We start from the raw sequence: 24,475 nt of genomic DNA on the forward strand, positions 1-24,475 counted from the left end.
TAATTAGGATGTCGAATTTTATGTTCCTTTTGATGGCATCAAAGGCCCTTCTTGCCTTGTCTCTCAGATTGTTCACAGCTTAGTGGAAGTTACCTGTGGTGCTGATGTTTAGGCCGAGGTATGTATAGTTTTTTGTGTGCTCTAGGGCAACGGTGTCTAGGTGGAATTTGTATTTCTGGTCTGGCAACTGGATCTCTCTCTCTCTCTCTCTCTCTCTCTCTCTCAGTTGGGAGATATTGGTTGCTGATCATAAATAGCTATTCACTGACAAGATGCCTTTTTGAATGCTGAGAAGGCTGGGGGAAGGGAAGAGTGGAAGACAGGAGGAGAGAGAGATGACAGGAGGTTAAACAGAGATAAAGAGGAGAGACATAGGGGTAGAAGAAGAGAAGGCAGGAAAAGAGGAGGGTGGGATTCATAAGTGTTGAGAGGGAGAGGAATACACTATAGGGAAGAGACAGCTGCCTTTGATGACTGACAAATAGAAACAAAGGAACACACACACACAATCACAATCTCACTCAGCCCATAATCCTGGTAATGAGAGTAACCAGGAACTGTGTCCCTCCCTCCCTCTATGGTGGGTGTGAGCCAGCAGCAGATACCCTTAATGTTCGCTCTTATCTTCCGTCTTATCTTCCCGTAAGACCGCTTCGCCTCGCCTCACCACCCCCATTTCCTCACCCCCCCCCCCTCTCAGCTCATGTATCAGGGGAACATGTTAGACAGAGCAAGCCAGGCTCACTTAATGTAAAGCAAGGTAATGCCAGAGTGAAACCGAGCACTGATGCAGCCTCTCGGCTCCCAGCACCATTTCCCCTTAATGGATTCAAAAAGGAGCTCCATTCGTATGACAGCTAACTCAGTCTCCACGCTCTCTACCTTTTCTGTTCGCTCTTCTCTTCATTTCAGTTTTTCCTTTCTTTCTCTCTTTCCATTCTATTCCTCTCCCTTTATATATCCATCTCTCCTTCGTATATAATTATCTCTTCTCTCTCAATCTCTCCTCCTCTCCCATCCCTCTCACCTCTCCTCTCTCTCTCTCTCCTCCCTCCTCCCTCTTCAATCTCCTTCTTTCTCTTAGTGTGTGCTAGTGAAAGTCCAGCTAGGCTTAACCTTTCTCTGCTCTGCACTGGACTCAGTAGGACCCTGGTCCCTGCCTGTGAGGGAGAGGGCTCTGCACTGGGCTCAGTAGGACCCTGGTCCCTGCCTGTGAGGGAGAGGGCTCTGCACTGGGCTCAGTAGGACCCTGGTCCCTGCCTGTGAGGGAGAGGGCTCTGCACTGGGCTCAGTAGGACCCTGGTCCCTGCCTGTGACGGAGAGGGCTCTGCACTGGGCTCAGTAGGACCCTGGTCCCTGCCTGTGAGGGAGAGGGCTCTGCACTGGACTCAGTATGAGCTGGGCCTAGCAGTCGGGTGGAGAGGAGGAGAGAGTGGTGGGGAGGGATGGAGGAAGAGAGGGAGGATGAGTAGGGGGCTAAAGTACAATTATCCCCCTAGCAGCTGGGTGGGCGGTCTCCTATAGAGCCAGAGAGCAGAACAGAGCACAACAACACTGTTATCTCCTCTCTTCCTTCTCCACTCTCTCAATTAAATAAGGCAATATTCAAATGCCTGCAGGCGTGGATACAGTCATTCATATTAGGTAGGACTTGTGTATTCTGTTTTGATTCGGCCCTGAAGTACAAAATTGAAAAACAACTTTTAATGAGCTTAAAAGAATGTAGAAAAAATGGTGTATATTTTTTATGTCTCAGAAAGAAAGTATGACTAGTATGGTTTGTGCTTGATGTTTGATGATAGGTAGGCGATGCGTTGGTGTGTGATGAGCATATTGTGTACATGTTTTTCTGTTGTGTTCTGTCAGAGCCAGATGTGTGTCTATGCATACTCTATCTGTTTGTCTCATAATGAGGGGTTAGTGAGTGTGAGGGATGCAGCAGATGTGTGTGTGTGGTGTTTGGGGGTGTGTGGCGAGGAGGGGTGTTTGTATGTGACGCTCTCACACATGGCTATGCTGGCTGGTGTTAATGAGTGAGTACAACGCCTGCAGCACGGACGATCGAGCTGTGAAATCACACACACACACACACACACACACACACACACACACACACACACACACACAGATTGATTCAATGACAGGTCAGAGAGCTATCACAGCAGCCGGTGGGCCAAGGCACGGGGCAGGGCAGGGCGCAACATGCACGTGATCTTCCGCAGGTCTCTCCACGCTCATGCATGCTCATCACAAACAGCAGTGTCAGTAAAGGACTACCAGCACAAGGTCAGAGAGAGGTGAACACAGAGAAAGAGAGGTGAACACAGAGAAAGAGAGGTGAACACAGAGAAAGAGAGGTGAACACAGAGAAAGAGAGGTGAACACAGAGAAAGAGAGACAGAGAGAGAGAGAGAGAGAGAGAGAATGCCCCAGAGGCAGCGACATAGGAGATGGAGAGAGACAGTCCGACAGAGAAACAGTGTGGTAGAAGCCAAATGCAGCCATAGTGTATATGGGATAGAAAGGTGTCCTGACGTTTCGAGCATTTACCAGAGTGCAGTCTTATTTTGTTATCTGTGAGAGACGGAACTAGACAGACAGTGCAATGGAGAGAGGCAGAGACAGAGGGATAATGTGTGTGAAAAACAGGCAAACAGCCAGGGAAATTGTGTGTGAGACACAGACAGCCAGAGAAAGTATGTGTGAGAGAAACAGACAGAGACAGACAGACGGAGACAGTATGTGTGAGTGAGACAGACAGAGAGACAAACAGAGACAGTACGTGTGAGTGAGACAGACAGAGAGACAGACAGTATGTGTGAGCGAGACAGAGACAGACGGAGACAGTATGTGTGAGTGAGACAGACAGAGAGACAAATAGAGACAGTACGTGTGAGTGAGACAGACAGAGAGACAAACAGAGAGACAGACAGTATGTGTGAGTGAGACAGATCGACAGACAGAGACAGTATGTGTGAGTGAGACAGATAGAGACAGACAGGTTGTGTGAGCGAGACAGATAGAGACAGACAGACAGAGAGAGACAGTATGTGTGAGTGAGACAGACAGACAGAGACAGTATGTGTGAGCAAGACAGACAGAGACAGTATGTATGAGCGAGACAGATAGACAGACAGAGACAGACAGACAGGTTGTGTGAGCGAGACAGACAGAGAGACAGACAGAGACAGAGATTGCGTGTGTGTCTGTGTATCAAAGAGCTAGCCACTCTGAGCCAGATGGATTTCTAGTAGTCTGGTTAACTCCTGTGTGATTGAAATGAGCTGAGCTGTGCTGTGGTCACAGTGCGGTTTGATCCATTTCAGCTCTAATGACGGCCAGCCGTTGGCCTGATGGAACAGATAAGGCCTTGATCAAGGTATTATTATTATGGCCGCAGGATGGCTGGAGCACTGAGGCATGGAGAGCCCTGGAGGGCTGGGTAGTGGTGGGCCATCTCTGGGGACTGTCTGCTACAGTAGAGCCAGGGGATGGGGGAAGAGGATTCCTAGGAGGATGAGGGCCTGGGGACAATGATCTGAAATACAGTAGCTAGGCTAGCTACAGTTGAAGTCAGAAGTTTACATACACTTAGGTTGGAGTCATTAAAACTCATTTTTCAACCACTCCACAAATTTCTTGTTAACAAACTGTAGTTTTGGCAAGTCGATTTGGACATCTACTTTGTGTATGACACAAGTCATTTTCCAACAATTGTTTACAGACAAATTATTTCACTTATAATTCACTGTATCACAATTCCAGTGGGTCAGAAGTTTACATACACTAAGTTGACTGTGCCTTTAAACAGCTTGGAAAATTCCAGGAAATTATGTCATGGCTCTAGAAGCTTCTGTTAGACTAATTGACATAATTTGAGTCCATTGGAGGTATACCTGTGGATGTATTTCAAGGCCTACCTTCAAACTCAGTCCCTCTTTGCTTGACATCATGGGAAAATCAAAAGAAATCAGCCAAGACTTCAGAAAAAAATGTGTTGACCTCCACAAGTCTGGTTCATCCTTGTGAGCAATTTCCAAATGCCTGAAGGTACCACGTTCATCTGTACAAACAATAGTACGCAAGTATAAACACCATGGGACCAGGCGGCCGTCATACCACTCAGGAAGGAGACGCGTTCTGTCTCCTAGAGATTAACGTACTTTGGTGCGAAAAGTGCAAATCAATCCCAGAACAACAGCAAAGGACCTTGTGAAGATGCTGGAGGAAACAGATAAAAAATATCTAAATCCACAGTAAAACGACATAACCTGAAAGGCCGCTCAACAAGGAAGAAGCCACTGCTCCAAAACCGCTATAAAAAAAGCCAGACTACGGGTTGCAACTGCACATGGGGACAAAGATCGTACTTTTTGGAGAAATGTCCCCTGGTCTGATGAAACAAAAATAGAACTGTTTGGCCATAATGACCATCGTTATGTTTGGAGGAAAAATAGGGAGGCTTGCAAGCCGAACAACACCATCCCAACCGTAAAGCACGGGGATGGCAGCATCATGTTGTGGGGGTACTTTGCTGCAGGAGTGACTGGTGCACTTCACAAAATAGATGGCATCATGAGGGAGGAAAATTATGTGGATATATTGAAGCAATATCTCAAGACATCAGTCAGGAAGTTAAAGCTTGGTCGCAAATGGGTCTTCCAGCTCTGTCAGGAGGAATGGGCCAAAATTGACCCAACTTATTGTGGGAAGGTTGTGGAAGGCTACCTGAAACGTTTGACCCAAGTTAAACAATTTAAAGGCAATGCTACCAAATACTAATTGAGTGTATGTAAACTTCTGACCCACTGGGAATGTGATGAAAGAAATAAAAGCTGAAATAAATCATTCTCTCTATTATTATTCTGACATTTCACATTCTTAAAATAAAGTGGTGATCCTAACTGACCTAAGACAGGGAATTTTTACTAGGATTAAATGTCAGGAATTATGATAAACTGAGTTTAAATGTATTTGGCTGAGGTATATAGTGATATACCTTGTGTCTGGTAGGGGACAGGGCTGTGGTTTCTTACGTAGTTTTCGATTGTTGACTGGTCATTAGGGTTTGATTACATGTATTTCACGAATGAGTATGTCCACATTGAAAAATAATGGGCAATGTTCAGGTCGTGGATTGAATTTCGATTCATCTCCTGAACTGTCTGAATACAGAAATAGAATTGGCCCCAGCCCTGGTCAGTTAACTAGCCCGTACATGATGTAGTAGAGATGAGTGGGCTTGTGTACAGGTACTGTGGTGACAGTATGGGGACATGAGCGATGCAATGAGATGTTGGCAGGAAGTGTGTGTATCTGTGGCTTTTGGGGATGGATTCTCTCCTCCCATGAGACACACACACACACCCAGTCTGCAGCTGATCAAACCCCCTTTCATCATGACTCTTTCATCTAGGCCTGTTCTCATACAAACTCTGCATAACCTGCCAGTTCGTCACACACACACACACACACACACACACACACACACACACACACATCCAAGGACACAGTATTTTATGATGTCTGGTAGATGCAGCTCTTTAACACCCACGCTCACTTTGTCTTTAACACTATCACTCACACACACAAGTACACTCAGCCATCAGCTGATGCTTTGTTCAGGACAAACAGTGTCAGAGCTGGGTCAAGGAGGACTGTTGATGTGCCAGCCTAGCAGGTCAGAATAAAGCAGGTCATGACCTCTCACTTCCTGCTTGCTGTCTGGAGGGGTCTGCTCACATGCAGCCCTCTGGAGTGTATGTGTGTTTGTGCTCAAATAGATACACCTCTGCTACCCCTAGACAGTCTTTAAACTTATTTTGAGACTGAGTGGAAATGTTCCATAAAAGTTTCCTCAAGCTTTTTTGCTCATATCATGGAGGGTGTGAGGGTGTTTGATCCTGCTCCCTCAGAGAGAGAAAGGCAGGGAGGGAGGGAGAGAGTATGGGAGGGAGAGAGAGAGTAGGGCAGGGAGGGAGGGGGAGAGAGTAGGGCAGGGAGGGAGGGAGAGAGAGTAGGGCAGGGAGTGAGGGCGAGAGAGTAGGGCAGGGAGGGAGGGAGAGAGAGAGAGAGCAGGGAGGGAGAGAGAGAGAGTAGGGCAGGGAGGGAGGGGGAGAGAGTAGGGCAGGGAGTGAGGGGGAGAGAGTAGGGCAGGGAGGGAGGGGGAGAGAGTAGGGCAGGGAGGGAGGGAGGGGAGAGAGAGTAGGGCAGGGAGGGAGGGGGAGAGAGTAGGGGAGGGAGGGAGGGAGAGAGAGAGTAGGGCAGGGAGGGAGGGAGAGAAAGTAGGGCAGGGAGGGAGGGAGAGAGAGTAGGGCAGGGAGGGAGGGGGAGAGAGTAAGGGAGAGAGAGAGTAGGGCAGGGAGGGAGGGGGAGAGAGTAGGGCAGGGAGTGAGGGAAAGAGAGTAGGGCAGGGAGTGAGGGAAAGAGAGTAGGGTAGGGAGGGAGGGGGAGAGAGTAGGGAAGGGAGGGAGGGAGGGGGAGAGAGTAGGGAAGGGAGGGAGGGAGGGGGAGAGAGTAGGGAAGGGAGGGAGGGAGGGGGAGAGAGTAGGGAAGGGAGGGAGGGAGGGGGAGAGAGTAGGGCAGGGAGGGAAGGGGAGAGAGTAGAGCAGGGAGGGAGGGAGGGGGAGAGAGTAGGGAAGGGAGGGAGGGAGGGGGAGAGAGTAGGGAAGGGAGGGAGGGAGGGGGAGAGAGTAGGGCAGGGAGGGAGGGGGAGAGAGTAGGGCAGGGAGGGAGGGGAGAGAGTAGGGCAGGGAGGGAGGGAGGGAGGGAGGGGGAGAGAGTAGGGGAGGGAGGGAGAGAGAGAGTAGGGCAGGGAGGGAGGGAGGGGGAGAGAGTAAGGGAGAGAGAGAGTAGTGCAGGGAGGGAGGGGGAGAGAGTAGGGCAGGGAGTGAGGGAAAGAGAGTAGGGCAGGGAGTGAGGGAAAGAGAGTAGGGTAGGGAGGGAGGGGGAGAGAGTAGGGAAGGGAGGGAGGGAGGGGGAGAGAGTAGGGAAGGGAGGGAGGGAGGGGGAGAGAGTAGGGAAGGGAGGGAGGGAGGGGGAGAGAGTAGGGAAGGGAGGGAGGGAGGGGGAGAGAGTAGGGCAGGGAGGGAAGGGGAGAGAGTAGAGCAGGGAGGGAGGGAGGGGGAGAGAGTAGGGAAGGGAGGGAGGGAGGGGGAGAGAGTAGGGAAGGGAGGGAGGGAGGGGGAGAGAGTAGGGCAGGGAGGGAGGGGAGAGAGTAGGGCAGGGAGGGAGGGAGGGAGGGAGGGGGAGAGAGTAGGGGAGGGAGGGAGAGAGAGAGTAGGGCAGGGAGGGAGGGAGGGGGAGAGAGTAGGGCGGGCAGGGAGAGAGTAAGGGAGGGAGGGGGAGAGAGTAGGGCAGGGAGTGAGGGAAAGAGAGTAGGGCAGGGAGTGAGGGGGAGAGAGTAGGGTAGGGAGGGAAGGGGAGAGAGTAGGGAAGGGAGGGAGGGAGGGGGAGAGAGTAGGGCAGGGAGGGAGGGGGAGAGAGTAGGGCAGGGAGGGAGGGGAGAGAGTAGGGCAGGGAGGGAGGGAGGGAGGGGGAGAGAGTAGGGCAGGGAGGGAGGGGGAGAGAGTAGGGCGGGCAGGGAGGGAGGGGGAGAGAGTAGGGCAGGGAGGGAGGGAGGGGGAGAGAGTAGGGCAGGGAGGGAGAGAGAGTAGGGCAGGGAGGGAGGGGGAGAGAGTAGGGCAGGGAGGGAGGGAGAGAGTAGGGCAGGGAGGGAGGGAGTAGGGCAGGGAGGGAGGAGGGGAGAGTAGGGCAGGGAGGGAGGAGGGGGAGAGTAGGGCAGGGAGGGAGGGAGAGAGTAGGGCAGGGAGGGAGGGAGAGAGTAGGGCAGGGAGGGAGGGAGAGAGTAGGGCAGGGAGGGAGGGAGGGAGTAGGGCAGGGAGGGAGAGGGGAGGGAGAGAGAGAGAGTAGGGCAGGGAGGGAGGGAGAGAGAGAGAGTAGGGCAGGGAGGGAGGGAGAGAGAGAGAGTAGGGCAGGGAGGGAGAGAGAGTAGGGCAGGGAGGGAGGAGAGAGAGTAGGGCAGGGAGGGAGGGGGGGGGGAGGGAGAGAGCGAGAGTAGGGCAGGGAGGGAGAGAGAGAGAGTAGGGCAGGGAGGGAGGGGAGAGAGTAGGGCAGGGAGGGAGGGGAAGAGAGTAGGGCAAGGAGGGAGGAGGGGAAAGTAGGGCAGGAAGGGAGGGAGAGAGTAGGGCAGGGATTGAGGGGGAGAGTAGGGCAGGGAGGGAGGGGGAGAGAGTAGGGCAGGGAGGGAGGAGGGAGAGAGAGTAGGGCAGGGAGGGAGGAGGGAGAGAGAGTAGGGCAGGGAGGGAGGAGGGAGAGAGAGTAGGGCAGGGAGGGAGGGAGAGAGAGTAGGGCAGGGAGGGAGGAGGGGAGAGTAGGGCAGGGAGGGAGGGGGAGAGAGTAGGGCAGGGAGGGAGGGGGAGAGAGGAGCGCAGGGAGGGAGGGGGAGAGAGTAGGGGAGGGAGGAGGGAGAGAGTAGGGCAGGGAGGGAGGGAGAGAGTAGGGCAGGGAGTCAGGGTGAGAGAGTAGGGCAGGGAGTCAGGGTGGGAGAGTAGGGCAGGGAGTGAGGGGGAGAGAGTAGGGCAGGGAGAGAGTAGGGCAGGGAGGGAGGAGGGGAGAGTAGGGCAGGGAGGGAGGGGGGAGAGTAGGGCAGGGAGGGAGGGAGAGAGAGTAGGGCAGGGAGGGAGGAGGGGAGAGTAGGGCAGGGAGGGAGGGGGAGAGAGTAGGGCAGGGAGGGAGGGAGAGAGAGTAGGGCAGGGAGGGAGGGGGAGAGAGTAGGGCAGGGAGGGAGGGAGAGAGAGTAGGGCAGAGAGGGAGAGAGTAGGGAGGGAGGGTGAGAGAGTAGGGCAGGGAGTGAGGGGGAGAGAGTAGGGCAGGGAGGGAGGGGGAGAGAGTAGGGCACGGAGAGAGTAGGCAGGGAGGGAGGAGGGGAGAGTAGGGCAGGGAGGGAGGGGGGAGAGTAGGGCAGGGAGGGAGGAGGGGAAAGTAGGGCAGGGAGGGAGGGAGAGAGTAGGGCAGGGAGGGAGGGGGAGAGAGTAGGGCAGGGAGGGAGGGAGAGAGAGTAGGGCAGAGAGGGAGAGAGTAGGGAGGGAGGGAGAGAGAGTAGGGCAGGGAGGGAGGGAGAGAGTAGGGCAGGGAGGGAGGGGGAGAGTAGGCAGGGAGGGAGAGGGGAGTAGGCAGGGAGGGAGGAGGGGAGAGAGTAGGGCAGGGAGGGAGGGAGAGAGAGTAGGGCAGGGAGAGAGTAGGGCAGGGAGGGAGGAGGGGAGAGTAGGGCAGGGAGGGAGGGGGGAGAGTAGGGCAGGGAGGGAGGGGGGAGAGTAGGGCAGGGAGGGAGGGGGAGAGAGTAGGGCAGGGAGAGAGTAGGGCAGGGAGGGAGGAGGGGAGAGTAGGGCAGGGAGGGAGGGGGGAGAGTAGGGCAGGGGGAGAGTGGGCAGGGAGGGAGGAGGGGAAAGTAGGGCAGGGAGGGAGGGAGAGAGTAGGGCAGGGAGGGAGGGGGAGAGAGTAGGGCAGGGAGGGAGGGAGAGAGAGTAGGGCAGAGAGGGAGAGAGTAGGGAGGGAGGGTGAGAGAGTAGGGCAGGGAGTGAGGGGGAGAGAGTAGGGCAGGGAGGGAGGGGGAGAGAGTAGGGCACGGAGAGAGTAGGGCAGGGAGGGAGGAGGGGAGAGTAGGGCAGGGAGGGAGGGGGAGAGTGGGCAGGGAGGGAGGAGGGGAAAGTAGGGCAGGGAGGGAGGGAGAGAGTAGGGCAGGGAGGGAGGGGGAGAGAGTAGGGCAGGGAGGGAGGGAGAGAGAGTAGGGCAGAGAGGGAGAGAGTAGGGAGGGAGGGAGAGAGAGTAGGGCAGGGAGGGAGGGAGAGAGTAGGGCAGGGAGGGAGGGGGAGAGTAGGGCAGGGAGGGAGGGGGAGAGTAGGCAGGGAGGGAGAGGGGAGTAGGCAGGGAGGGAGGAGGGGAGAGAGTAGGGCAGGGAGGGAGGGAGAGAGAGTAGGGCAGGGAGAGAGTAGGGCAGGGAGGGAGGAGGGGAGAGTAGGGCAGGGAGGGAGGGGGGAGAGTAGGGCAGGGAGGGAGGGGGAGAGTAGGGCAGGGAGGGAGGGAGAGAGAGAGAGTAGGGCAGGGAGGGAGGGAGAGAGAGAGAGTAGGGCAGGGAGGGAGGGAGGGAGAGAGTAGGGCAGGGAGTGAGGGAGAGAGTAGGGCAGGGAGGGAGGGAGGGAGTAGGGCAGGGAGGGAGGGGGAGAGAGTAGGGCAGGGAGGGAGGGAGAGAGAGAGAGAGTAGGGCAGGGAGGGAGGGAGGGAGAGTGAGAGAGTAGGGCAGGGAGGGAGGGAGAGAGAGAGAGTAGGGCAGGGAGGGAGGGAGAGAGAGTAGGGCAGGGAGGAAGGGAGGGAGGGAGAGAGAGTAGGGCAGGGAGGGAGGGGAGAGAGTAGGGCAGGGAGGGAGGGAGAGAGTAGGGCAGGGAGGGAGGAGGGGAGAGTAGGGCAGGGAGGGAGGGGGGAGAGTAGGGCAGGGAGGGAGGGGAGAGAGTAGGGCAGGGAGGGAGGGGGAGAGTAGGGCAGGGAGGGAGGGAGAGAGTAGGGCAGGGAGGGAGGGGGAGAGTAGGCAGGGAGGGAGAGGGGAGTAGGCAGGGAGGGAGAGGGGAGTAGGCAGGGAGGGAGAGGGGAGTAGGCAGGGAGGGAGGGAGGGGGAGAGAGTAGGGCAGGGAGGGAGGGGGAGAGAGTAGGGCAGGGAGGGAGGGAGAGAGTAGGGCAGGGAGGGAGGGAGAGAGAGTAGGGCAGGGAGAGAGTAGGGCAGGGAGGGAGGGGGGAGAGTAGGGCAGGGAGGGAGGGAGAGAGTAGGGCAGGGAGGGAGGGAGAGAGTAGGGCAGGGAGGGAGGGGGAGAGTAGGCAGGGAGGGAGAGGGGAGTAGGCAGGGAGGGAGGAGGGGAGAGAGTAGGGCAGGGAGGGAGGGAGAGAGAGTAGGGCAGGGAGAGAGTAGGGCAGGGAGGGAGGAGGGGAGAGTAGGGCAGGGAGGGAGGGGGGAGAGTAGGGCAGGGAGGGAGGGGGAGAGTAGGGCAGGGAGGGAGGGAGAGAGTAGGGCAGGGAGGGAGGGGGAGAGTAGGCAGGGAGGGAGAGGGGAGTAGGCAGGGAGGGAGGAGGGGAGAGAGTAGGGCAGGGAGGGAGGGAGGGGGAGAGAGTAGGGCAGGGAGGGAGGGAGAGAGTAGGGCAGGGAGGGAGGGAGAGAGAGAAGGGCAGGGAGGGAGGGAGAGAGAGAAGGGCAGGGAGGGAGAGAGAGAGAGAGAAGGGGAGGGAGAGGTAGAGGAGGGAGGGAGAGAGAAGAGGTAGAGGAGGGAGGGAGAGAGAAGAGGTAGAGGAGGGAGGGAGAGAGAAAGGCAGGGAGGGAGGGAGAGAGAGAGAAGGGCAGGGAGAGGTAGAGGAGGGAGGGAGAGAGAAAGGCAGGAAGGGAGGGAGGGAGAGAGAAGAGGTAGAGGAGAAACAAAGCTCTGTGACAGTGTGCTGCTGTATAGATGTATTTGTTTTGGGGTTGGAGAGAGGTGGAAGGTGTGGTTCTTTGTACATCCGTCCGGCGTGGCCTGCTCTACTCTAATGTAGTGGCACGTCACAGTCAGTGACCACTCTCTGCCTAGACACCTGTGACCTCTGGAAAGATTGTGAGTTCAAAGGTCATGATACCAAGTCATCAGCTGATGAGAAGCGAGAAAGGAGGAAGCGATGAACAGGAAATGAGGGAAGGAGAAAGGAGGGCATGAGAAGGACAGAGGTTGACCAGAGAGATTGAACACACTTAAGAATGGAGATTCCGCTCAGCTCACTTCCTATCCTAGGCGCCCCTCTTTCCTAATCCTAATCCTTTCCCGAACATCCATCCATCCCCATCGGAAGAAACATCGGGGTGTTTTTCCCCTGGGGGACTTGGCTGAAGCAGCAGTCAGAACATGTGCCTTATTTCTCTCTCAACGGCAGACTAATTAGCTAGCGTTTGTCGGAACACTGACTGATATTATTAGCCTGCCGTGTCGTTTCTAATTTGTTGAACGTCATTAGGCAGCCCAGTGAAAACAAGTCCCCACCACCAATCATTAAAAGGTGATTGGATACAGCCAGGAGGCCTGCCTGCCTGCCTGCCTGCCTGCCTGCCTGCCTGCCTGCCTGCCTGCCTGCCTGTCTGCATGTTTTGAATTTGCGTGACAGGAAGTATAATTTAATTCCGTGCAATTCAAATAAATTCCACTTAGTAATAGAACATGAGAGTTTCATTGAATCTCACTGGTAGTACTTCCTGATACCAAAGAATATATAACTTTTCTCTGGAAACAGTGTTTATTAACTCTTTTAACCTTAGTGGTTAGAATAGCCAATTATATTTTCACCAACTATTTAATTTGATTGGCTTCTTTTTGAAGGTTTTAGGGTCAACTTGAGGGTTAAACTAATGCATTCTAGAAAATGCAGTATTTCCCCCATATTTAACTAAATGTTTGTGATTAATGAAATACAATAACCTATAATATTCACATTCAGGTTTTGTTTTCCTTGATCATTTATTTTAAGAATTTTTCCTGAAAATCAATTGTCAACAATATTTTATACGCATGTATATAATGACATGTTGGATGTTTTATGTACAAGATATATAGACTCCACTTAATATAGAACAGAAGAGGCATTTGAATTTCATTTAATTTCACTGAATTCAATTATATTTCCTTTAATTAAAATTCCAATTGCAATTCTGTATCTTGTTTACTAGTTCAATTCAAATTCAAGAATTGAATTGGAATTTGAGGCCTTCTCAATTCAATTCTGAATTCAGCACAATCCTGCTGTCTGCCTCCCTGTCTGCCTCCCTGTCTGCCTCCCTGTCTGCCTCCCTGTCTGCCTCCCTGTCTGCCTCCCTGTCTGTCTGTCTGTCTGTCTGTCTGTCTGTCTGTCTGTCTGTCTGTCTGTCTGTCTGTCTGTCTGTCTGTCTGTCTGTCTGTCTGTCTGTCTGTCTGTGAAATAGCTACAGTCATGACAGACATGTTTTGCAAAGCTTAGCAGTTCCCTGAGTTGGAATCTGCTATAGGCTTTTGAGGAGAGACACCCTGAGTCCACCCTCGCCCATCTCTCTACCCTCACCTACCCCAGCTACAGTATGTTTACACAGGTCTAGTCCTCTTAATCCGACCTCCAGGATGCTCACTCAGTCAATGTCTTATCTCTCAGCAGAAAGAGTGAAAAAAAGAGGCGAGAATGCCATTTGAGATTTGAGGACTCTCAGCAGCTTGGGAGATAATGTGAAGCCTTTCGCTGCTGCTTCCAGACACCCTCCACCCTCCATGTTTCTAAACACACAGGCTCTCTTTCTCTATTTCCCTCCTCTCTCTATCTCTCTCTTTTCTTCTCTCTATCTCTCTCTCTCTCTCTCTCTCTCTCCATTCCTCCCTCCCCCTCTCTCTTTCTCTACTCAACCCTAAGCCAAAGGCCTCTCCATCGATCCAATAAAACCTGAAGTCAGAACTGTGAGCTGTAAGTCATCAAATAGTTTTATCCCGGCCCTCCACTAAGTCTAGTCATTTAAAGCACATTTAGATAATCTTGGACTTTCTCTGTGCGGCTGCTCTTTCTTTCCCAAAAACTAAATCAATAGAAGTCAGATTGGGTGCAGAATGTGCTGTACAGGCTTTGCATCTAAATTCACACCCCGGTCTCCTGAATGGCAAACTAGACATAAAGTCTGCCCATTAAAGCAGACATTTAAAATTCACATAACATTTGGGGCTGACTTACATCGAGCAATAAAATGCATCGGCACAGACAGACATTTTTCATCCATCTCCAAGAGTAAACACAATTTGACATTTTATGCACATTTTGAAGTCAACCTTCTCAAATCAGTAAACAGCATCAAAGTGTTGATTTGGCTCTCTGATAGACACCAGCAGGTGTGGAATGACGATTCCATGGAAGGAGGGAAAGTGGGTTACGTTTTATAGTGTACTCCTGTTGCATTTTGAGTGTTTCAAACTGCGTCTGAGGTAATGTTTGTATTGTTTACCTCCATTATTAAAACAAACAGCTGTTAGCATCGCCTGTCAAAGACAAAACAAGTTTGTCGTTTGACATACCCATTTAGGAGAATTATCATCAACTACATTGTGTGTTGAATTGTCCTTGCTTTGACATTCATTTTCTGTGTAGTTGACGGGCTGCCAACACACATTAACTTTGCTACCTGGTGATTCAATGTAGTAACTGTCTTTGAATTGGATTGACAGAGCTCTGATAAGATGTTTCCTTTTTTTATTGATTGATTTATTTTCCTTTATTATTGCCCACAAACCCTATCACCCCTCCCCCAATTGGAGTGAACTAATAAACAATAACACTTAGGCTTCTTCCTTCAGTTTATACATACTATTCACATTTTACAGACACAATCTATTTTACAATAGTTATATTTTGTTTGTTTTTAGTCCTGGCCTTTCTCTATTTCTGATGTCCATCCAGTTTGATTTCTATTTTTAACTGTGCTATTTACAAAAGTTCTGAACCTATATACATTTTACAGACCAAGTATTTTTTAGATTTGTTATCTTATTGTTATTAGTCCCACCCTTCAGCTCCATTCAACCCCTCCCATCCATCTCTCAACACCATCCATTTTGGATTTCTATTTGCCATATATTTTTCAACTGTGCTGTGATGCTTCACAAAAGTCCTAAACCTTTCTATTCTCATAGTTTCTACAGATTCTAAATTAAAGGTAAACATTTTTGCTAAAATAATTATTATATTATTAATCGATTGACTATGACTTTTCAAATAACCCAGTATTGCTATCTGCAGCATTAGTTCTAGGCAAATGTTGCCATTCCTGGACCTGTGACCAAAAACGAGCTAGATATGGACAGTACCAAAACAAAGGATCTAATGACTCTGCCTCCTCACAGCAGAATCTGCAGAGCTGGGAAGATTGTATCCCCCATATATATAACATTCTATTGGTTGCAAGAATTTTGTATAATAATTTTAATTGAAAAATTCGAAGTTTACAATCTGGCATCGTTTTCTGTGTCAATTCATAAACCATGTGCCATGGAATGGGTACATCGAAAATCTCTTCCCAATGATTTTGCAATTTATATAGCACAGCTGTCAGTTTTTTAGTCCTTAAATGAAACTGGTATATATTTTTATTTGTCACAATTTTCTATAACCATTTTTGGTCTTTAATGCAGGTCCGACAGACAAATTCCTTACTTTCCCCCCTTCCACTTGCCTCTTCTATTTTTGTGGTTATGCTGCAATTAATTGGTTGTAATTTTGGGTAGAGCAGACATTTCCATATGTCTGTGTTAGCTGCATGTGTGACATAACTCCACCAGTCCTATTTATGATATAATTTGCAAAGATTATACCTTTTTTATATATATATTGAAAAATTCGTTTTTTGAATCAATCAGTATATTTCAGTTTAACCACAATATTTGTTGTTTTATTTGTTCTGTTTTTCAGGTGGATTAAACTGAAATTACAACCAACTTTCTAAGGCTTGTTTAAAAAATAACTATATTTTGGAGATTATTTCGTTTTCAAATAACCGAAAGTGAGCAGTTGTAATCTGAATAAAGGGGAAAAGGCCATTCTTGAACATAGGGTGAGACATTCTTACGAATTTACTAGAGAACCATTTCGGATTTAGGTATAACTTTTGTATGACTGATGCCTTTAGTGAGAGGTCTAATGCTTAATATTTCATATTTTCTGCCCTCCGAATTCATATTCATTAAATAAATAGGCCCTTTTAATTTTGTCTGGCTTACCATTCCAAATAAAATTGAATATTTTTTGTTCATATAATTTAGAAGCAGGTCACAAGGTGTAGGCAAAACCATAAGCAAATAGGTAAACTGTGATATGACTGAAGAGTTAATCAGGGTGATTTTTCCACAAATAGACAGGTGTTTTCCTTTCCATGGTAGCAAGATCTTATCTATTTTTGCTAACTTTCTATTAGAATTTATTGGAGTGAGATAATTTATTTCTTTCGGGATATGTATACCAAGTATGTCCACATCCACATACGTAATATAGTACACTTAATCATCATTTGGTTTTAATCCAGAGAGGTTAGCAAAAGTATCTAGATTCTCTATGAGGCTGTGGAGGGATTCTAATTGTGGTTTTAAAAGAAAACATGAATCATCAGCGTACAATGACACCTTTGTTTTTAAGCCACGGATTTCTAATCCCTTGATATTATTGTTGGATCTAATTTTAACAGCTAAAATTTCGATGGCCATAATAAATAGAAATGCCGATAGTGGACAACCTTGTTTTACTCCTCTTGACAGTTTAAAACTATGTAACACTCGTCATTTGAAGGGGACCAAGGCGCGGTGTGTAGAGTGCTCATATTTACTTTAATGAAGACACTAAACAGAAAACAACAAAAACGACAGCCAACTGTTCCGTCAGGTAATACTTACAAAATGGAAAACAACTACCCACAAAACCCCATAGACAAACCCCAACTTAAATATGATCTCCAATTAGAGACAACACAAACCAGCTGCCTCTAACTGGAGATCATCAAAACTCAACCTAGAACTAGAAAAACAAGAACAAAACATAGTAAACAAAAACATAGACTGCCCACCCATATCACACCCTGACCTAAATAAACAGAAAAACACAGCTCTCCTAGGTCAGAGCGTGACAAACTATGTAGGCATTATTTACTATTTTACACCTAGGGTTACTATACATAACTTTAACCCATTTTATAAGATATTCTCCCAAATGTAAATATTCCAGGCATTTATATATAAACTCCTGTCGTACTTTATCAAAAGCCTTTTTAATGTCAGCTATGAAAACTAGGCCTGGTTTCCCCGATATTTCATAGTATTCTATTGTTTCCAGTACTTGTCTTATATTATCTCCAATGTATCGTCCATGTAAAAAACCTGTCTGATTAGGTTGAATAATATCTGCCAAAACCTTTTTAATTCTATGTGCCAAGCATTTAGCTGGAATTTTTGCATCACAACACTGAAGTGTAAGAGGTCTCCAATTTTTTTAATGGACTGGATCTTTATATATACCACTTGGGTCCTGTTTCAGTAATAATGAAATCAAACCTTCTTGTTGCGTGTCGGATAATCTGCCGTTTATATAGGAGTGGTTAAAACATGCTAATAGTGGTCCTCTGAGTATATAAAAAAATGTTTGGTATACTTCCGCTGGTATGACATCCAGCCCTGGAGTTTTCCCAGACTTAAAGGCTTTAATTGCATCAAGAAGTTCCTCTTCTGTAATTTGACCTTCACATGAGTCTTTCTGTACAGATGTTAATTTTACATTATTATTAGGAAAAATATCCATACAATTAGTTTCAGTTAGTGGAGCTGAAACGAAAACATATTCTTAAAGTACTTTACTTCCTCTTTCAAAATATAGTTTGGTGAATCATGAGTGACTCCATCATTTGTAACAAGTTTCAATAAAAAAAATTGGTAGCATTTCTATGTTGAAGACTGAAAAAGAATTTGGTGCATTTTTCCCCATATTCCATCCAGTTCACTTTATTTTTATATGGATCTTTCTTGAATAAGTTCCTCCATTTCTTTTTGTTTTTCCTCTAACTTATTCTGTGCCTCTATGGTACAGTTTTATTGTTATCTAACTGTACTGTTAGTTCTTCAATTTCCTTTGTTAATATGGACTCTTTTGATCTAAATTGCTTTTGTTTTATAGATGAGTACTGAATTGCATGGCATCTAATGGCATATTTAAAAGTGTCCCATACAATAAGGGGATTTGCTGTACCTATTTTATGTCGGGAAAAAAATCTGTTATAAATTCTTCTGTCCTAGTTAAAAACAAGTTATCCTCCTGTAGGCTTTGATAAAATTTCCAATATCCTCTCCCACGTGGAAATTCTGTAAGAGTAATATATATGCCAATTATGTGATGATCCGACCACATTCTGTTCCCTATCAACACTTTTTAAACTTTTGGTGCCAGAGAGAATGGCATAAGAAAGTAATCAAGACGACTAGCTTGATTAAGCCTCCGCCATGTATATCTCACTAGGTCAGGGTATTTAAGCCTCCATATATCCACTAATTCCAATATATCCATGACATTCATGATTTCCTTAAGTGCCTGAGGGTGATAGTTTGTAGTGTGATTTCCTTTCCGGTCCATAGAGGTATTTAAAACCGTATTAAAATCTCCCACCTCGTTTGATAAGATGTTTGTGAATGTCGTCCGGCTGCTCGGCTGGGGAGACATAGTGGTGGTTGTTCATGACGCTTTAACTGACTTTATGTTTCATCTGTCTTTGGCAGGCTGCCAGAGGCTATTCCCACACTGTTTATCTCCACTGTCACTCAACATCAACCAGCGAATCAACGGCCTCGCTGAGACTGCCTGGCTATATCGGAGCCATGGGTGAGGCTAAGGTCCTGATGTTTCTTCTTCTGATTGGTTGGGAGAAGTCGTTGAGTCTCAACTGGAACCCAATACCACGCAAGACCGTCAGATACCATGGTGAGTGTCTACCTGAAGTGAAACCCTATTCACAGTATAGTACACTGCTTTTAACCAGGGTCCATAGGGCTCATTTATAGTTGGTAGAGCATGGCGTTTGTAACATTAGGTTTGTGGGTTTGATTCCCATGGGGGATCAGTATGAAAAATGGATGTACTCACTACTCTAAAGCCAAAATCACATGGAGAGACCCCAGAGTAGCCAGTGTCAATTCACATACACTGTAAATGCCAACGTTGTCATGAAAATCCATAATAAACAGTGGTGTTTGTTCGCTATGTAGCCCCTCAGCGTTACTGTTGTGAGTTCCTTAAATGTCCTACGAGAGCCACCGTACCAGTGCTAAACTGTTGTTGCTTTGCTAGCTCACAAGGATGTTATAGCTAATAAACCAGAGTTGCTTATAAACAACCATGTCTCGTTCTTATACATAAACAGTATTCTCTATTGAAATCCGAGTCCTCTAGTTGTAGCCTGACTAGGCTATATGCCTTTGGTTGAAATCAACACAGGTAGGCTGCAAGTGTTTTCAATTTTATAAAAAAATGTTTTTACCTTTATTTAACTAGGCAAGTTAGTTAAGAACAAACTCTTATTTTCAATGACGGCCTAGGAACAGTGGGTTAACTGCCTTGTTCAGGGGCAGAACGACAGATTTGTACCTTGTCAGCTAAGGGATTTGAACTTGCAACTTTTCGGTTACTAGCCCAAAGCGCTAACCACTAGGCTACCCTGCCTAGTAGCCTATTTGACTGATAAATCTTAGCTTATAGCCCAATACATTTTAAACGACATCTTTAGTCTACTTAGCATTGGGAAGACATAACGGTTCCTCTAATTCCATTTCTACAAACGATCCACGCAATTTATTTGCTTTTACCAGATTGCTCCGTGTAGACGCAAGAAAAATAGACTTGCTTTCCAATTTGACATGCTGTGATGCCATAGACGCCGTTGACGCTGTTTTCTCTCAAATGCCTTCTATTTCCAGCGAGAGCACACTAGTTCTCACACTTAAAATATTAACTGTTCACAGTCACTGTGTTTGCTGTTTTCATCTGTCTGTTTTAAGTCCAGCTGTCAATGGAAAACAATAGCAATTGTTAGAAGCTGAGAAAATATCATTTCAGAAGGGGAAGTTGATTTACTTCTGCCTCTTTCTCACTCATATACCACATAACCACCTCACACCTTTATTCTGTCCTTTCTTTTCCTTCACTTCCTTCTCTTTCTTCTCCTTTTTATCCCACTCCTCCGTCCTTTCTTTGCTTTCAGCCCTGATAAGAACCAAACTGCCTGTACTATTCTCACAAAGACATCACACTTCAGCTGTACTTATCAAGACTTCTATTATATAAAAGCAGCCTCTTTTCTTTCCATCACACTCTTTCCATTCTCTCTCTCTCTCTTTATCCCCCTCTCCCCCACACTCCTTTTCCTGTCCCTGACTCTCAACTGTCATTGTTAGTGTGAGGGGTGTGAATGGAAACACAATGGAAACAGCAATTGACAAGCAGTCAATATCAGCGAGAGAGAGAGCATAAAGAGAGAGAGCATAAAGAGAGAGAGCATAAAGAGAGAGAGCATAAAGAGAGAGAGCATAAAGAGAGAGAGCATAAAGAGAGAGAGAGAATAAAGAGAGAGAGAGAATAAAGAGAGAGAGAGAATAAAGAGAGAGAGAGAATAAAGAGAGAATAGATTAGAAAGAGAGAGGGAGAAATAGAGAGAGAGAGAGAAATAGAGAGTTAGAGAATAGATTAGAAAGAGAGAGAGAGTTAGAGAAAGAGAGAATAGATTAGAAAGAGAGAGAGTTAGAGAAAGAGAGAATAGATTAGAAAGAGAGAGAGTTAGAGAACGAGAGAATAGATTAGAAAGAGAGAGAGTTAGAGAAAGAGAGGAGCAGATAGCCATAAAAGGAGAGGAAATATCTTCACAGGAGTAAGAGGAGCAACGCAGTGATAAAGAGACAGAAAAGACAAACACACAGAGCTTAACATCTACAAAGTGCTCTGTGTCTCTGCACACACAGATCACATAAACATCAACTGTGTGTGTGTGGTGTGTGTGTGTGTGCGTGCGTGCGTGTGTGATGGTGCGAGCAAGAGTAGGGCAATAAAGAGTGAGGCAGAACGAAGCAGAGAGGGGGAGAGAGAGTAAAGAACAAACACCATTGTAAATACAACCTATATTTATGTTTATTCATTTTCCCTTTTGTACTTTAACTATTTGCACATCATTACAACCCTGTATATAGACATAAAATGACATTTGAAATGTCTTTATTCTTTTGAAACTTTTTTGAGTGTAATGTTTATTCTACATTTTTTTATTGTTTATTTCACTTTTGTTTATTATCTATTTCACTTGCTTTGGCAATGTAAACATGTGTCCCCTGCCAGTAAAGCCTTTAAATTGAATTGAATTGAGAGAGCTACCAGAGTGTGTATAATGCTTAGCCTAGCAGTCTGAGGGATTTAGTGCTCCCAGGCAGTTTGGGGTGGGTGGTGATCGGGAGGGTTAGGGAGGGGGAAGTAGGGAGATGGGAGCAGAGATAATATTTATTCCCTCTCCCCCACACCCCACCCAGGCCTAAGCCCCACTTCTATAATTATGTGTGGCTAAGTAATTTGGGCTCTGAAGAGGAAAAAACACAGACACTTTTAACTGCTTCTTCCCTCTCTCTCTACTTCTTCTCTCACTCTCTCTCTATCCTCCCTTCCCTTTCTCTCTCTCCTCTCTTTCCTTCTCTTTCTTTTCCACTCTTCTCTCTTTCTCATTTATCTCTCACACACACTCCAGTACACCTCCCTCATTGCTCCCTGATTTGAGCACGCCTGACTGGAGTATCCATTAGCTGGTTATTTTCGAACACTTAACGGACATAGACACAGCCCCGCTAGATGCTACTCGCCCCAGCCTTTCTTGTGGCCCAGTCAGGAGCAGTTAAAATGGAGTTTGGTGTGTGTACTTTAACTCTCCTAGCCCACTGACAGCCCTGTAAACCAGCTCTATACAAAGCACAGCATCTGTAGTCTGAGAGAGAGAGAGAGAGAGAGAGAGAGAGAGAGAGAGAGAGAGGGAGCCAAACCTTCCATAACAAAGCCATCACCTACAGAGAGATGAACCTGGAGAAGAGTCCCCTAAGCAAGCTGGTCCTGGGGCTCTGTTCACAAACACAAACAGACCCCACAGAGCCCCAGGACAGCAACACAATTAGACCCAACCAAGTCATGAGAAAACAAAAATATAATTATTTAACCTCTCTAGGGTCGGCGGGACGAAATCATCCCACCTACTCAACAGCCAGTTGAATCCCGTGGCGCGTTATTCAAATACCTTAGAAATGCTATTACTTCAATTTCTCAAACATATGACTATTTTACACCATTTTAAAGACAAGACTCTCGTTAATCTAACCACACTGTCCGATTTCAAAAAGGCTTTACAACGAAAGCAAAACATTAGATTATGTCAGCAGAGTACCCAGCCAGAAATAATCAGACACCCATTTTTCAAGCTAGCATATAATGTCACATAAACCCAAACCACAGCTAAATGCAGCACTAACCTTTGATGATCTTCATCAGATGACAACCCTAGGACATTATGTTATACAATACATGCATGTTTTGTTCAATCAAGTTCATATTTATATCAAAAACCAGCTTTTTACATTAGCATGTGACGTTCAGAACTAGCAAACTTCCGGTGAATTTACTAAATTACTCACGATAAACGTTCACAAAAAACATAACAATTATTTTAAGAATTATAGATACAGAACTCCTCTATGCACTCGCTATGTCCGATTTTAAAATAGCTTTTCGGTGAAAGCACATTTTGCAATATTCTCAGTAGATAGCCCGGCATCACAGGGCTAGCTATTTAGACACCCACCAAGTTTAGCACTCACCAAAATCAGATTTACTATAAGAAAAATGTTATTACCTTTGCTGTCTTCGTCAGAATGCACTCCCAGGACTTCTACTTCAATAACAAATGTTGGTTTGGTTCAAAATAATCCATAGTTATGTCCAAATATCCTCTGTTTTGTTCGTGCGTTCAAGACACTATCCGAATGGTAGTGACAAAAAAAATCGTGACTGAACTAGTTTCATTTCGCTTCAATCGTGACAAAAAAAATCTAAATATTCCATTACCGTACTTCGAAGCATGTCAACCGCTGTTTAAAATCAATTTTTATGCCATTTTTCTCGTAACAAAAGCGATAATATTCCGACCGGGAAAGCGTGTTTACGTTCCAAGACGAAAGAAAATAAAACATTGGGTCGACTCGTGCACGCGCCTCAGCCCATTGTCCTCTGATAGAGCACTTGCCAAAAGCGCTAATGTTTTTCAGCCAGTGGCTGGAATTACATCATTCAGCTTTTTCCCGGGTTCTGAGAGCCTATGGGAGCCGTAGGAAGTATCACGTTACAGCAAAGATCCTCAGTCTTCAATAAACAGAGTCAAGAAGGCCACTTCCTGTACAGAATCTTCTCAGGTTTTTGCCTGCCATATGAGTTCTGTTATACTCACAGACACCATTCAAACAGTTTTAGAAACTTTAGGGTGTTTTCTATCCAAAGCCAATAATTATATGCATATTCTAGTTTCTGGGCAGTAGTAATAACCAGATTAATCGGTACGTTTTTTATCCGGCCGTGTAAATACTGCCCCCTACCCCCAACAGGTTAACACATTGGAAAGAATTGACCAAACAACAGAGCAAACTAGAAGGCTATTTGGCCCTAAACAGAGAGTACACAGTGGCAGAATACCTGACCACTGTGACTGACCCAAAATTAAGGAATGCTTTGATTATGTACAGACTCAGTGAGCATAGCCTTGCTATTGAGAAAGGCCACCGTAGGCAGACTTGGCACTCAAGAGAATGCAGGCTATGTGCACACTGACCACAAAATGAGGTGGAAACTGAGCTGCACTTCCTAACCTCCTGGCAAATGTATGACCATATTAGAGTCACATATTTCCCTCAGATTACGCAGATCCACAAAGAATTCGAAACAACCCAATTTTGATAAACTCCCATATCTACTGGGTGAAATACCAGTGTGCCATCACAGCAGCAAGATGTGTGACCTGTTGCAACAAGAAAAAGGGCAACCAGTGAAGAACAAACACCATTGTAAATACAACCCATATTTATGTTTAATTATTTTCCCTTTTGTACTTTATCTATTTGCACATCGTTACAACAGTGTAATGTTTATTGTTAATTTTTATTGTTTATTTCACTTTTGTTTATTATCTATTTCACTTGCTTTGGCAATGTAAACATGTGTTTCCCATGCTAATAAAGCCCTATGAGTTGAATTGAGAGCAAGAGAGAGAGTGAGAGAGAGAGAGAGTGTGTGTTTACAGTTAATTTCTGATTGTTTATTTCATTTTTGTTTATTGTTTATTTTATCTGCTTTGGCAATGTTAACATATGTTTCCCATGCCAATGAAGCCCCTCTGAATGGAATTGAATTGAGAGAGGGAGAGGGGTGGGGGTTTGTTTGAAATGCCAGCAGGATGCTTTGATGCAGAGAATGAGACTAAAACTTAAAAGGAAAACCAATGCAAATGAGTGACACTGATTGAACAGGCTTTATTGGCATGTAAACATATGTTTACATTGCCAAAGCAAGTGAAATAGATAATAAACAAAAGTGAAATAAACAATCAAAAGTTAACAGTAAACATTACATTCACAAAAGTTTCAGAGGAATGGAGACATTTCAAATGTCATATAATGCCTATTTCAGTGCTGTAATGATGTGCAAATAGTTAAAGTACAAAAGGGAAAATAAATATGGGTTGTATTTACCATGGTGTTTGTTCTTCACTGGGTACCCTTTTATTGTGGCAACAGATCACAAATCTTGCTGCTGTGATGCACACTGTGGTATTTCACGCAATAGATATGGGAGTTTATCAAAATTGGATTTG

At 46.8% G+C, this 24,475-nt stretch overlaps 1 protein-coding gene across 1 annotated transcript in view; it reads left to right on the forward strand.

Moving 5' to 3' along the window:
- Window positions 1–24,475, forward strand: part of LOC106580489 (semaphorin-4C) — a 90,057-nt gene that overhangs the window by 34,299 nt on the left and 31,283 nt on the right. The window contains exon 2 of the mRNA XM_014161613.3: window positions 18,318–18,519. Within this exon, the coding sequence (XP_014017088.1) occupies window positions 18,417–18,519 (103 nt within the window). The 5' untranslated portion in view covers window positions 18,318–18,416. The remainder of the gene's footprint in view (window positions 1–18,317; window positions 18,520–24,475) is intronic.

This window comes from Salmo salar, chromosome 20 (genome assembly GCF_965601325.2).
Source record: "Salmo salar chromosome 20, fSalSal1, whole genome shotgun sequence".
Taxonomy (NCBI): Eukaryota; Metazoa; Chordata; class Actinopteri; order Salmoniformes; family Salmonidae; genus Salmo; species Salmo salar.